The sequence below is a fragment of the Phyllobates terribilis genome, unplaced genomic scaffold (genome assembly GCF_046119375.1).
Source record: "Phyllobates terribilis strain yellow unplaced genomic scaffold, ASM4611937v1 Scaffold_2__4_contigs__length_985480577, whole genome shotgun sequence".
NCBI classification, from domain to species: Eukaryota; Metazoa; Chordata; class Amphibia; order Anura; family Dendrobatidae; genus Phyllobates; species Phyllobates terribilis.
The window spans coordinates 453,003,676-453,019,173 of NW_027362762.1; the positions used below are offsets into that span (position 1 = coordinate 453,003,676).

At 40.1% G+C, this 15,498-nt stretch overlaps 1 protein-coding gene across 2 annotated transcripts in view; it reads right to left on the bottom strand.

Annotated features, from left to right (window-relative positions):
* Window positions 1–15,498, bottom strand: part of TRIT1 (tRNA isopentenyltransferase 1) — a 30,616-nt gene that overhangs the window by 1,697 nt on the left and 13,421 nt on the right. Inside the window, exons 6-11 of one of the 2 annotated variants that reach the window (XM_073665612.1) lie at window positions 15,307–15,418; window positions 13,311–13,420; window positions 10,245–10,322; window positions 6,131–6,240; window positions 2,254–2,371; window positions 2,050–2,174 (exon numbers count right to left, since the gene is read on the bottom strand). In XM_073665612.1, the coding sequence (XP_073521713.1) occupies window positions 2,050–2,174; window positions 2,254–2,371; window positions 6,131–6,240; window positions 10,245–10,322; window positions 13,311–13,420; window positions 15,307–15,418 (653 nt within the window). Of the gene's footprint in view, window positions 1–1,628; window positions 2,175–2,253; window positions 2,372–6,130; window positions 6,241–10,244; window positions 10,323–13,310; window positions 13,421–15,306; window positions 15,419–15,498 lie in introns of those variants that run through there. The other variant, XM_073665611.1, reaches the window with a different exon arrangement.

A 15,498-nucleotide genomic window follows, 5' to 3' on the forward strand; every position in this document is an offset into this window, starting at 1 on the left:
GTACTGATGGTGGGTTTGCTAGATGCTGAACACTTATTTTGGGTAGAATACCTAAGCCAGGCCTCCCTTTATTTAAGAAGTTGTTTGATACAAAAAGATCAACTCTGTTTTATCTGTGGATGAAGAGACTTTTGTAGGGAGGAACTTAGTAGGATTCTCAAGAATAACCACGGATCAAATTGGACCTTTTGTAATTTATGTTCCATCCCAGAGAGGATACTATGGAAGAAATCATCTGTAATTGAAACAAGACATTTTTGCCAGTAATTTGGTGAAGATCTTTAAAATCCGACAGGTTCAGAGACAGTGCCTGAGGCAGGATTTGATCCCCGTTTTTGGCCTGATATATCTTATGCAGAACCATCAGGTCACTTGAATATAGCGAATGTAAAAAGTTAATTTCTGGAACCAGCACTATTAACCCCTTAGTGACCAAGCCATTTTTTTTAAAAAATCTGACCAGTGTCACTTTATGTGGCAATAACTCTGGAATGTTTCAACATATCCAGGTGATTCTGAGACAGGTATTTGTGACATTATGTTTTATGGTAATGGTACATTTAGGTAGATATTTTTTATCAATAAAAGCAAAACATCAGAAATTTGACAAAAAAAAATTCTAAAAATGAGCAAGGAAATTTATAAAAACTTATTTTTAAGTTTTGAAGTGACTTTGGGGAGCCTATATATTGGAGAAAAAAACAAAAGTGATCCCATTTTAAAAACAGCACCCTTCAACATATTAAAAACTGTAGTCAGGTAGTTTATTAACCTTTCAGGTGCTTTTCAGGAAATAATGCAAAGTGGCATGACAAGAATGAAAAAAAATGTTATTTTTACCACCTAACTGTTGCTAACTTCTGAACAGGTCACCATAGCCGGCAGACTCTAAGGCCGTTATTTGGCCGTGAATTGCCAAGGGAAGCATCAGGGGCACACAATCATGATCTCAGGATGCTGATGGGGTTAAAGAGGGAGCCCCTTACTCTGTTAACCATCTAAATGCCGTGGTCACTATTGGCAGCAGCATCTAAGGGATTAAACAGACAAGGTCGGTGCCAACGTCGATTGTGACTGATACAGCAAGGTGTCAGCTATAGTGTATAGCTGCTGCATTTTGACCTATCGTGGGATGCTATTCACTTGTATCTCAGGTCAGTTTTAAGTCGTGTTGGTGGTCACTAATGGGTTCTTTAAAAACAGTTCTTTAAAGACATAAGTCATCTATGAACTCACTCTATGCAAACACACAGTTGAGTAGCTGTGGTCCGTGATGACTGCCCTTTACAAGCACACAGGTCTAGATTTACTAAGGTCTTGGTTTAAAAGCCTTTGCCACAGAGCATTTTAACTGTAAAAAGCAGAACAAAAAAAAAATCAAACCTATGCATGGCGTACATTGGCACCATTTTTTTGATTTTTTTGCCTTTTTAACATGATCTACAAGATAAATTTGCCTTGAGATAAATTTCTGAAGGAAATTTTTTGTATCAGTTTTGAAAAACTGATAAGTGATTAAAAAGGTCGCATGTCCAATTTCTGAATTTTGGATTGCAGTTTAAGCTAAAAAAAAGGCAAAATGTAAGCCATATAGTTTAATTTATTAATTTGCTATAATTAAAAAACAATTTCCACACATACATCTGCTCGAAGCACAAATTTGCATCCATATTTATTTATGTAAATATATAATTAAAGTACAGGAATTAGCTTTATGTCTTAAGAGGATATAGCCTTTTTAAAATAAAGCTAGAGTGCCAAGTACATAAGAACAAAGAAGTTGAACAACTAAAACCAAAACTATAGATGGACATCCATTTCATTGATGTTGTACAGATTAATGTAATCTAAACTGATAGAATTCTCCGAACCATCATCGATTTTCATGAAATAAAAAGATATAGTGTCCATTTATAAATCTTTAGCTTCAAGAGCAGTTTGTTTCGGAGATTCTGAGCCCTGCCTATCTGATGTGTAGGTGGCATGATGGGTACACATCCTTTTTTCCTGCACATCATGTACACAGTCTGTATGAGAAGTTTCCTCTACCTCCTGTAGATGACTTTCTGGATTAAAGCTACAGCTCATCTTCCTCTTTTCTACATTTCTCAATTCTTCTCCCTGGTTTCTCCTTTTTTTCACATGATGAAGATGTGATTTGGATTTTGTATGTGCTAAAAAGAAAAGAAAACATAAAAAAATAAATAAAAGAAAACTAAAAAAAAATTGCAGGGTTTATGGTTTGCCACCTACCTGCCCACTCACGATCACCAATGATAATTCGATCACACAAATCGCACAGCCGACTAGTTCTCTTGCTCTCAATACTGTCAGAAGCAATGTCCATTGGCTTCATGTCTGGAAGCTGGTCCTAGAGGTAAAAAAAACAACAAAGTCAAATGAAAGAGTACATCCAGTTAGAATTCTATTAGATTAGATATAATGGCTATGCTCATACACTTGCTCTTAGATCTCATTTGCCATCACTTAGTGTAATCGCAAGCTCTGACCTCTGCATAACTGGCACATTGTGTCTCCTAAGCATCTGTCTATGACCAACAGAAACTTTGTTTTGGAAGTTCAAGCAAGAAACAGAGCTGACCACAGACAACCATAGTCACTCTCTATAATTAGGGACTTTTCAGCAGTTTTTGTAATGAAATATGATTGAAAGGATTGTTTCACTACTATGATATTGATGACCAACCCAAAGTCATCAAGATACGGTAACAGTAGTTGGAGCCCAACATCCCCACTGGTCAGCTGTTACAGCTCTGGCAGCAGGAAAGAAACCAGTACGAAGCTTAAACAGCACAGCTCCACCAAATGTTTGTGGTCATTGCCAGGTACTGCAGCTCAGTTCAGATTTGCCAATCTTCGGCTATCAGGAATATCAAGGACAAGACCAGCTAGATTTGGAACCTGTCAAAATTGTGTTTATCTCCTCATTAAAGCAACATGCATATTAGGCATAATGAAGTGTACCAGTCTGTGGTGGCGACACTGTAGTCAAACATTCAGGGAACAGCTACGGTCTATGGCAAGTCTAAGAGTAGGCAAAATGTTTCTGGAAATACTTACAGGATGGGACTTTTACATTTTTTTTTTTTTTTTTATACACAAATTTGGCATTATAGGCCTAAAGTGGTCATTGAGAATTTAGGAGTTGACCACTTGCCTATAAATTAATTTAACAAACAGGATAACACCATGTCCACATGCGGCAGCAAATAGGCTTCTGTTTTAATAGCATGATATGCAGTCATTAAACACTGCATGTCAGAATGGATTTGGCTGCATGAATCTGCCATGTTATGAAAAACCAGCCTCGTCATTAACCTGTTTAAAAAGGACCCATCACTAGCTCAAAAAATTGAACTTAATAGCTTGTAAAAAAAAATCCCTGAGCTCCCAACTCTGTCGTTTTTTTCCCCCGTTTTGCGCTGTGTCGCTCCATTGCAGAGATATTCACTTTTATAGACGAAATCTGTAGTGGGGAAGCTTGTAGCGCAACTGGGCGCATCTTCAGAGTCTTCGAGAGAGAGGTAAAAGCGCAAGCCCTCAGAGAAGACGCTGTCATTCACAGCTCGGCTGTTGAGTCTCAGAAGCTGCAGAGATGTCATTGGCAGTATCCAGAAAGGAGGAGTAAAAGTGCAGACCCCCCGAGAGGACTCTGAACAAACTCCCAGTTGGACTGCACGCAGTGATTTCACATACTGTGATCCAAAAGCAACAAATGTGAATATTTTTGCAATGGAGAGACGCAGCACATAACGGAAAAAAGTTGCAGAAACAGGAGAGCTCACAGATTTTTACAAGGTATTTGACGTAATTTTTTTTCAGCAAGCGACGAGTCCTCTTTAAAGCTAGGTTCAGAAAAGATTATGTAAAACTGTACTTTTTTTTAATCAGCAAAAAAAGCTGCATTTTTTAATACTATCTGTAAATCCATTTTGTAAAACCGGATGAGATCCATTTAGCATCAGTTTCTATACATCAACAGAAAACTGTATTTGGTCTTGTACAATTTTTTTTATATTATTTGCAATTGATCCGTAAAAACATATGCCATATGGTGTCTGAATTCTGAATGGACTAATGCACCAATGGAGTTTAATGGATGAGTCTGATCAGAAAACCGGTTCAGACCATCAGTCGGGGGGAAACGCATTTATGTGAACTAATCCATTGACTTGCATTAGTCCGTTATGGATACAGACATCACATGGGTGTATAATATAGTACATCCCTTGTGCTTAAAGGGGTATTCCCATCTCCAAGATCCTATCCCGATATGTAGTAGGTGTAATAATAATAATAATATTACCAAATACCTCCAATTAGAAATGTAGTATAATATTTTTGATTCGCTATGCCACCTACCTCATGTGCAGGTATTGCAGGACCTTAGGTATCCATGGTTACGACCACTAGCAGCTAGCTAACTGTCACTATATCAGTGGACGTAACCATGGATACCTAAGGTCCTGCCATGCCTGCACATGAGAAAAGAGACATAGCGAATCAAAAATACTATACTACATTTCTAATAGGAGATATTTGCTAATATTATTATTATTGCACCTATACATATTGGGATAGGATCTTGCAGATGGGAATACCCCTTTAAGTCCAGATGGGTGTGTGTGCGTGTGTGGAGTGGGTGGTGGTGGGAAGTGCAGGGGTACAAGTAGCATGTACACTGTACAGGCTTAAAGGAGTAGTGGTCTCATATTGTAGTCATCGTATCCCTGCTTCATCCTTTGTCAGGCCCACTGATACATATAGAAGCAGACATACAGCAGCAACCGAAATTGAACACAAAGAATTGGAATTACAGTATATACTCGAGTATAAGCCGATCCGAATATCAGCCGAGGCACCTACTTTTACCACAAAAAACTGGGAAAACTTATCGTCTTGAGTATAAGCCTAGGGTGGGAAATGCAGCAGCTACTGGTAAATTTCCCCATCCTGGTAAGCACTGCCCGAACATCCCCAATCCTGGTATGCATGGCACCCCACATCCCCAATCCTGGTATGCATGGCACCCCTCATCCCCAATCCTGGTATGCATTGCACCCCTCATCCCCAATCCTGGTATGCATTGCACCCCTCATCCCCAATCCTGGTATGCATTGCACCCCTCATCCCCAATCCTGGTATGCATGGCACCCCTCATCCCCAATCCCGGTATGCATGGCACCCCTTATCTCCAATCCTGGTATGCATGGCACCCCTGATCCCAAATCCTGGTATGCATGGCACCCCTGATCCCAAATCCTGGTATGCATGGCACCCCTCGTCCCCAATCCTGGAATGCATGGCCCCCCCATCACTGCACCCATGAAAAAAATAAAACACTCACACTCACCTTCCTTACCCCTCTGCTCCAGCGCTGCGTCCTGTTCTGCCAGCAGCTCACCTCTGCATCTGAGCAGCGCACGACATCACTGCCATGTGCCCTCAGACGCCGAGATGAGCTGCGGGTATATTCACTTCTCTCCACGCCGGGACTATGTTAAAGTTAATAGTCATTCTCCTTAATAGCGCGCACACAGCAGCGTCCGCTGCGCCTCCATGATCCTGTGTGCCCGCTACTAAAGAGAATGAATATTTACTCCTCTACACGCCAATGGGAGTGGAGAAGAGTGAATATTCATACTCTCTAATAGTGGGCCCAGAGGATGGCTGAGCCTGCTGCAGCAGCTGCCCTATTAAAGAAAATGAATATTCACTCCTCTCCCATGGCCGTGGAGAGGAATGAATATTCCTTCACTTTAGTAGCGGGCACACGTGGCAGCAGCAACTGCCTGTGTAAGCTCCTCCACCGCAAACCCCCCACCCGTATATACTAATATTAAATTATAGTTTGTGTGTGCACATAATAAATATATATATATATATATATATATATATATATATATATATATATATATATATATACTCACATACATACCTTACATATATACACATACAAAAAAAAAAGTGCTGAAATATACTCGAGTATGTACGGTAGGTAGTATTAGTGAGTACCATTACATGTTATGTTAGGGGCAAGAGGCTTAACACATAGGAAAAAGCCAAACCAGTTTTATTTTCAGTGTGGAGTATTTTAAAATATGCAAACCTGTAATAAGCTGCTGACAATCTGTATAGCGGGTGACAGAACATTTTTGTCCCAAACGGAAATATCAGTTACTTCCAGTCCATACACACGTGGTACATTTGGTCCAGGCCCTACAAATAAAGTTAAACTTACTGTTAGTTGCAAAGATATATTTTAAATTCCAAAGAAACAAGTGGAACTCATCAATGTTTCAAAGCTTTCATCACTAGATATCCACCAAACAAACGTACAATTCAAAGAGGCAGAAGGCTAGAAGAAGCGTTATACAAGGCGAAACGGCCTTCCCAAACTTTCTGCACCTCCTGACTCAGTGAATTACTTCAGTATGCTGAATGTCTAGAGAATAAATCATTGATGACTGTCACTTCTTTCTGTGGAATGTTGTATCTGCAGTCTATTTAATTTGTAGTATGAGCAACACCCATATCAATGAGGTCTGACCTGTTATACCTAACTGGGAGCAAACAGTATTGCTGTGCTGTATGGGGGCTTTCTATTGGAAAAAAATATTTAATACCTGAAATTTGATATAATAAACTAAAAAAAAAATCTGTATACACAGTACTGTGCAAAACTTTTAGGCAGGTGTGGAAAAAAATGCTGCAAAGTAAGCTTTTAAAAATAGACCTGTTAATAGTTTATTTTTAAAAATTAACAAAATGCAAAGTATATCAGCAAAAGACAAATCTAAAATCACATTAATGTGTCGGATTACATAAAAAGAGAAAGAAGGATGTGTGTAAACCAACAGCCAAAGATCTCAAAAATGGTGAATCTAGAAGAATTGTTGCAGTTTTAAAGGCAAAGGATGGTCACGCCAAAATACTGATTTGATTTAGAATTTTATTTTTTTTCATTCACTTTGCATTTTGTTAACTGATAAAAATAACCCACTATTAGCACTTCTATTTTTTAAAGTATTCTTACTTATCAGCATTTTTTCAACTCCTGCCTGAAGCTTTTGCAAAGTGATGATATATTTATACAGTATAGACCAAAAGTTTGGACACACCTTCTCATTTAAAGATTTTTCTGTATTTTCATGACTATGAAAATTGTACATTCACACTGAAGGCATCAAAACTATGAATTAACACCTGTGGAATTATATACTTAACAAAAAAGTGTGAAACAACTGAAAATATGTCTTATATTCTAGGTTCTTCAAAGTAGCCACCTTTTGCTTTGATGACTGCTTTGCACACTCTTGGCATTCTTTGATGAGCTTCAAGAGGTAGTCACCGGAAATGGTCTTCCAACAATCTTGAAGGAGTTCCCAGAGATGCTTAGCACTTGTTGGCCCTTTTGCCTTCACTCTGCAGTCCAGCTCACCCCAAACCGTCTCGATTGGGTTCAGGTCTGGTGACTGTGGAGGCCAGGTCATCTGGCGTAGCACCCCATCACTCTCCTTCTTGGTCAAATAGCCCTTACACAGCCTGGAGGTGTGTTTGGGGTCATTGTCCTGTTGAAAAATAAATGACGGTCCAACTAAACGCAAACCTGATGGCATAGCATGCCGCTGCAAGATGCTGTGGTAGCCATGCTAGTTCAGTATGCCTTCAATTTTGAATAAATCCCCAGCAGTGTCACCAGCAAAGCACCCCCACACCATCACACCTCCTCCTCCATGCTTCACTGTGGGAACCAGGCATGTAGAGTCCATCCGTTCACCTTTTCTGCATCACTCTTGGCATTCTCTTGATGAGCTTCAAGAGGTAGTCACCGGAAATGGTTTTCACTTCACAGGTGTGCCCTGTCAGGTTTAATAAGTTGGATTTCTTGCCTTATAAATGGGGTTGGGACCATCAGTTGTGTTGTGCAGAAGTCTGGTGGATACACAGGTGATAGTCGTACTGAATAGACTGTTAGAATTTGTATTATGGAAAGAAAAAAGCAGCTAAGTAAAGAAAAACGAATGGTCATCATTACTTTAAGAAATGAAGGTCAGTCAGTGCGAAAAATTGGGAAAACTTTGAAAGTGTCCCCAAGTGCAGTTGCAAAAACCCTCAAGCGCTACAAAGAAACTGACTCACATGAGGAAAGGAAGACCAAGGGTCACCTCTGCTTCTGAGGATAAGTTTATCCGAGTCACCAGCCTCAGAAATCGCAGGTTAACAGCAGCTCAGATTAGAGACCAGGTCAATGCCACACAGAGTTCTAGCAGCAGACACATCTCTACAACAACTGTTAAGAGGAGACTTTGTGCAGCAGGCCTTCATGGTAAAATAGCTGCTAGGAAACCACTGCTAAGGACAGGCAACAAGCAGAAGAGACTTGTTTGGGCTAAAGAACACAAGGAATGGACATTAGACCAGTGGAAATCTGTGCTTTGGTCTGATGAGTCCAAATTTGAGATCTTTGGTTCCAACCACCGTGTCTTTGTGTGACGCAGAAAAGGTGAACGGATGGACTCTACATGCGTGCTTCTCACCGTGAAGCTTGGAGGAGGAGGTGTGATGGTGTGGGGGTGCTTTGCTGGTGACACTGTTGGGGATTTATTCAAAATTGAAGGCATACTGAACCAGCATGGCTACCACAGCATCTTGCAGCGGCATGCTATTCCATCCGGTTTGCGTTTAGTTGGACCATCATTTATTTTTCAACAGGACAATGACCCCAAACACACCTCCAGGCTGTGTAAGGGCTATTTGACCAAGTAGGAGAGTGATGGGGTGCTACGCCAGATGACCTGGCCTCCACAGTCACCAGACCTGAACCCAATCGAGATGGTTTGGGGTGAGCTGGACCGCAGAGTGAAGGCAAAAGGGCCAACAAGTGCTAAGCATCTCTGGGAACTCCTTCAAGATTGTTGGAAGACCATTTCTGGTGACTACATCTTGAAGCTCATCAAGAGAATGCCAAGAGTGTGCTAAGCAGTCATCAAAGCAAAAGGTGGCTACTTTGAAGAACCTAGAATATAAGACATATTTTCAGTTGTTTCACACTTTTTTGTTAAGTATATAATTCCACGGGTTAATTCATAGTTTTGATGCCTTCAGTGTGAATGTACAATTTTCATAGTCATGAAAATACAGAAAAATCTTTATGAGGTGTGTCCAAACTTTTGGTCTGTACTCTATATATAGCCCAGAATCATTAAGCAATTTTGTTAAACATTTTTGCAAAACTGAGCAAAAATTGTGTGACTTTTTTCATTTTTTATGCCAGTCCTAGCAAGCTCCATCTACCTTTTGAAAAAAGGGGGGAGCTTAGGTGGAACGGGGCATGGCCAACCAGTCCCGACAAATTGATAGTAATTTACGCCACAAAAGTGGGGACAGTTACAAAAGAAATGTATGGCAGCCCCTTACTGTGGTACATTTGTGGCAGTGGCACATGGCAGATGAAAGATGCACCACTCCCCCAATGAATTTGGTGCATCTTACTCCGACGCACACTTTATCAACACTGTCATAGAAAACATAATGTGTTGAAACAAAGGTCATTTATTTCCATTAAAACCGAGGCAGTATATTAATTTACAAGATGTTATTTTACCATAGCCAAATCCACTTGTACTGACACAACCTGCAAGCATTAAATACAATGTTTCTATTTCTGCACACAGCTAATAAGAGCCATTTCTACATAACACAAAAAATGTGGATTACATTGCCTTCTGTCATGACCATGGCAGGAACAGGACCTGCCTTCCATCTGCTTTTCCTTAAATATGAAACTTTGGGTGAGCACCTGCTCCATGCCTGCTTTGTGCCATAGTATGCGAGGAGCAGCTGCTGACATTGGCTAGAATCCAAAAGTGAAAGGGTGGGGAGAACAAACTAAACAGACAGGGGATATGAGAATAAAAAATCACAGAAACAGTATAGTAAAAAAAAGTTATCTAAATGTGAATTCATTTACAGGATTATTTTGAGATATATTTTTACGGCATTGGATGTTCAAGGCCAGAATATGTCAGCCACCTGTCACCTCTTCTAGAACACACCTGATAATATCTGAGCCATGCAAGAAAGTGTATATAAAAACGTGGCATGTGCAAACTTTCATTCCATAAGCTTAAGAAATAAATCAGAATTTACTGATAGTGAACATTAGGGGGAAGCTGCTCCATGCAACAGTACAAAAGTAAAAGCTCAATGAAGCTACATACGTTTCAAGAATCTGTTTTGCACCCACTTATTTTGCTTTTTGGCATATTTTTGCGTTCTCTGCTTCAAAGCATCGATACCTGTAAAATAAATTGACTATTAATTTTATTTACCAGTATCGTAACATATATTCATACACTTGTTACTAAAGAAGGAAAAGTTGTGGACTTATGGAAATCACAGAATCAGACATGTTACCGATATGCAAATGATGAAAAAATGGAAACAGCATTTTCAAACCATTTCGATACGTACAGTATCGAGTATGAGCGCCACGCGCAGAAATGCATGCACTTGCATACCCTGGCATGCCATCACTGAGGTTATTAATAGCTGTCTGAGGAATGCTCTGCCATGCTGAATGCACTTGGATGCGCAAATCTGCTTCCAGCTCCTTTTGCAATTGCCAACCAATGATGTCTCAGATGTGCTCGATGGTAGACAAGTCCAGAATCACTGCAGGCCACGGTAGCATGTTTAGGCCATGTAAGCTGTTCATAGTAATTCAAGCAACATAAGAGCCTTGTGTAGTCATGGTGAAAAAACTGCCCCTGGGAAACTTTGAAGAAATGGCTGTACCACTGGTTCCACAACCATCAATGTAAGTCTGAGCCGTTAGTGTACCTGGAATGAAGGCTAAGGGGTTTCAGCTACCGCACATTATGCCAATCCAGAACATAATCAGGGGAGTAGGACTGGTGTGACCTTCCCTCATGAAGGACTCTTTATGGCATTGCCCACTTAGTCTCCAGATGGAGACCGGAGGCTAGTGTGGAACAATGGAGGTTGGAATGGAGGTCTGTCCTCTTCAGCGATAAATCCTACTTTTGGACACAATGATAGCCAGAGATTGATCTCGAGACCACATGGGCAACACAATGAAACGGCCTTCAAAAGGGAATATCACAACATATCTACTTCCAGGATTATGGTGTGGGGTGGCATAATGTATGGTAGTCAGACCGCTCTGGTCTTCATTCTAGGTACAACAACATCTTGGCGATACACTGACATTTTTGATAAAAGTACACCCATTTCTCCCAAGTGTCCAAAGAGAAGTTTTTCAACACAACAATGCCAGGCCCCATGATGCTCGTGTTCCTGCAAGAAGCCTGCATGGCCTAAACAGCGTCTCCGGATTTTTATACCATTGAGCACATTTAAGATGTCATTGGCCGTCAATTGCAAAAACAGCTGCCATCTTGATGATTTACATGAGCAAGTGCATTCATCATGGCAGAACATTGCTCAGACAACCATTAATAACGTCATTGATAGTATGCAAAGGCGTGTAAGTGCGTGACTTCAACGTGTGGTGCTCATACTTGATACTGAATGAATTTGAGAGGTTTCAAAAATTTTCTTTCCATTTTTTATCATTTGCATGTCCATCGATCCTGTGATTTTCATAATTCCGACTTTTTCTTCTTGATGTTGAAATTTCACTTTTGAAGAGTGTATCATCTTATTGCCACCTGCTATAATTTGACAATACACTGCAATATAAAGTAACAATCTCCTTTGAAGTCCAGCCGAAACTAGGACCTTATAGGTGTACCAAGCTGGCAGCCACGGTCTGCTTTAAAGTGCATCTGTCAGCAGGATTGTGCTCAGTAAACTATATACACTGTCAGGTGGGCGACATTACACTGATTAAAATCATACCTTAGTTGATTAAATCTGTCCTGTAGTTCTTGTGCAGTTTAGAGATAATGATATGCTTGGGCTTCGGGGTGGGACTGTGGGGGGCGCTCTATCTGGTGCTCTGCCTACATATTCATCTGTATGCTCTTCTGACTGCTCACTGTGCCTTCACTGATCTGCCTCCTATTTTACATAATGCATCTAGTAGTGTGGGGCTAGGTAAAATAGGGGCAGGTCAGTGAAGGCACAGTGAGCTATTTTACCTAGCCCCACACTACTAGATGCATTATGTAAAATAGGAGGCAGGTCAGTGAAGGCACAGTGAGCTATTTTACCTAGCCCCACACTACTAGATGCATTATGTGAAATAGGAGGCAGGTCAGTGAAGGCACAGTGAGCTATTTTACCTAGCCTCACACTACTAGATGCATTATGTGAAATAGGAGGCAGGTCAGTGAAAGCACAGTGAGCTATTTTACCTAGCCCCACACTACTAGATGCATTATGTAAAATAGGAAGCAGGTCAGTGAAAGCACAGTGAGCTGTCAGAAGAGCATACAGATGAATATGTAAGCAAAGCACCAGATAGAGCCCATCCCACAGGCCGCCCCAAAGCCTGAGCATATCATTATCTCCAAACTGAAAGTAAAGATTACACAAGAACCACAGCACGGATTTCATCACCTAAGGTATCATTTTAATCAGTGTAATGTCACCCACCTGACAGTGTATGTAGTTTACTGAGCACAATCCTGCTGACAGGTGCACTTTAAGTAAGTCCCCAACTGCCACGACAACACCATTAAGACCCCATGATTTTAACAAGGGTGGGGGCGCGAAAAAAGGGAGCATGCCGCCCCCAATCTCTAACCACTTAAAGGAACCTGTCCCATCAGATAATGCAATTAACCTGTAGATATAGGGTTAATATGCAGATTAATAATGCTAGAAAAGTGCCCGACTGCCATTCTGAAAGCATGGCTCTGGGAAGAAAAACTATATTCCTTCCAGGAGCCATCGGCTTTCAGTCAGACAGGTGTGCCGTTGAGGCGACAGTCACTGCTCACAGCACTGTGGGTGGCAGCTGTAAACAAACCCTGGCCCTTTGACTGAGACGGCTCTGCTGTGCATCTTCACTTTAAATGATGCTATTGGCCCTAGTGTATCAAGGGCTTAAACAGCAGTGGTTAAAGTTACCTGCTCCAAACATCTGCACCCGACATGTAACATTCATGTATGTCACATTTTAGAAAGGGGTTAAACTAGTGAAACATTTTATTAAGTGTTAGAAAGCTGACAAACTTAATTACACAATGAATAAGCTTTACTTGCTTAAAAAATAAATGAAAAATCTAAAATGTTTTATTTAATATGTTATTTATCTGCTGAGTTTACAAAAAAAATACTGCTGATATAACAGTCACCTTTCTGTAGAAGAATATCCGCCTGACCCAGAGTAATATCCTTTGTCACCAAATATTCGTGGAATTCCTTAAAGCCAATAGATTGGAAAATGCCATGCTGATAGTCCTGGCTAGGAAGAAAACGTTTTGCAAGATGTACACGTTATGTTGCCATGGCTAACCAAAAAGCATCAATTACCTTTAACCCCTTACACGACCTTTGACGTATAGGCACTTCCAAGGTTCTGTCCCTGCACACCACAGCTGATGTGATCAGCTGTCCTGCGCCTCTAACAGCCGCAGATGGATCTCAGTGATTGACAGTGGAATTTAACACGCGCTGGCCGGAAGCACACACAAGTCCCGCCCATCAGCGCCCCGACACATGATTGCTGGGGGTTGTCATGACAGGCAAGGGTCTGCAGAAGACCCCCGCGCTTGTCATTGTGAATCTCCTATGAATTCCGGCCCGTGGCCAGCGTTCATAGGAGTTCATGATTTTTGCTACACATAGCAAGGCTGAGGCCCTGCTATGTGTAGCACAGGCGATCGGATGACCGCAGCTTCAAGTTTTCTAAGGGGACTATTGAAGCCAGTAAAAAGTAAAATATATATATATATTAAAAAAAATAAACAAAAATCACAAAAGTTCAAATCACCTCCCTTTTGCTCCATTGGAAATAAAACAATTAAAAAAACATAAAAAATACAAATTTGGTATCTCTGCATTCAGAAATGTCCAATCAAAATATAAAGTAGATTGATCAGATCAGTAAATGGCGTAATGGGAAAAATAATTGAAACGCCAGAATTATGGGGTTTTTTTAGGCCACCGCAACATTGCAATAAAATGCAATAACAGGAGATCAAAACATCATATCTACCTCAAAATGTTATTAAAAAAAACGTCAGCTTGGGACGCAAAAATAAACTCTCACCTGGCCCTAGATCATGAAAAATGGAGACGCTACGTATCTCGGAAAATGGCAACATAAACACATTTTTTTTCTTACAAAGTTTGGATTTTTTTTCACCTCTTAAATAAAAAATAATCTATACATGTTTGGCATCTGCGTATTTGTGCTGACATGGGGATTCATATTTTCAGGTCAGTTTTAACATTTAGTGAACATGGTAAATAAAAATAACAATTGTGGAATTGCACTTTTTTTGCAATTTCATCGCACTTGGAATTTTTTCCCCGTTTTCCAGTACGCTATATGTTAAAATCAATGGTGTCATTCAAAAGTACAACTCGTCCCGCAAAAAAACAAGCCCTCTTATGTCTATATTGACAGAAAATGTAAAAAGTTATGGCTCTGGGACGAAAAGAAGCAAAAAACGAATGGGCAAAAACGGAAAATCCCAAGGTGGTGAAGGGGTTTAAAAGGAACTACATTTTTTATTTTATTTTTTTAGAATAATTTTTTCCAATATGGAAAATTCTGAAACTTTGCCAATCACTTTATTAAGGAATATTTCTTCATTCCTATAAAAAAATATGTGCATGTTAGCGGCTTCTACATCCATGCTTTTCCTCAGTCTATTTGAGTACTTTTAGCTGCACTGATATCAGAACGTACTCGTTTGGAGTACAGATAATGACAGTGAAAGAGTCACTCAGCACATGTCTCCTCCTCTGAGTGTTGCGATTATCACAACAATCTTCTGCAGTAACATCCCTATAGTAAGTAAGACGTATGTTCTCATATCAATGCAGCTGAAGGCAGGCAACTAGACTGTGGAAAAGCAAGGGTTTGGAGGCCACTCACATGCATTTTTTATTTTACAGAAATTAAGATAAATTCCCTAATAAAGTAATTTGCAAAGTTTAATCATTTTCCATGCTAGGTATTATCAGAAAATAAAAATTAAAGTTTAGCCACTCTTTAAACTGCATCATTACCTAGCCCAAAAACTGAATCATTCCCATTAACCACATCATACTAACTTTCCCTATAAATAACCTTAGCAACACCTAACTCCCAGAAAACATCAATATTCAAGAAAAATATACCCTAATTGAGCAATGATCTTCTCATTATAGCGTTTATGGAAGTCTTGGAGCTCCTGAATCAATCCCATCTCCAACATTTCATCCACCCTGGCATTCAGTCTGGCATTAAGAACTGAAAAACAATTTTGAGAAAGGGATTCAGGTACTACCAATTACACACATGGATATAACATAAGAAAACATTTGATATTA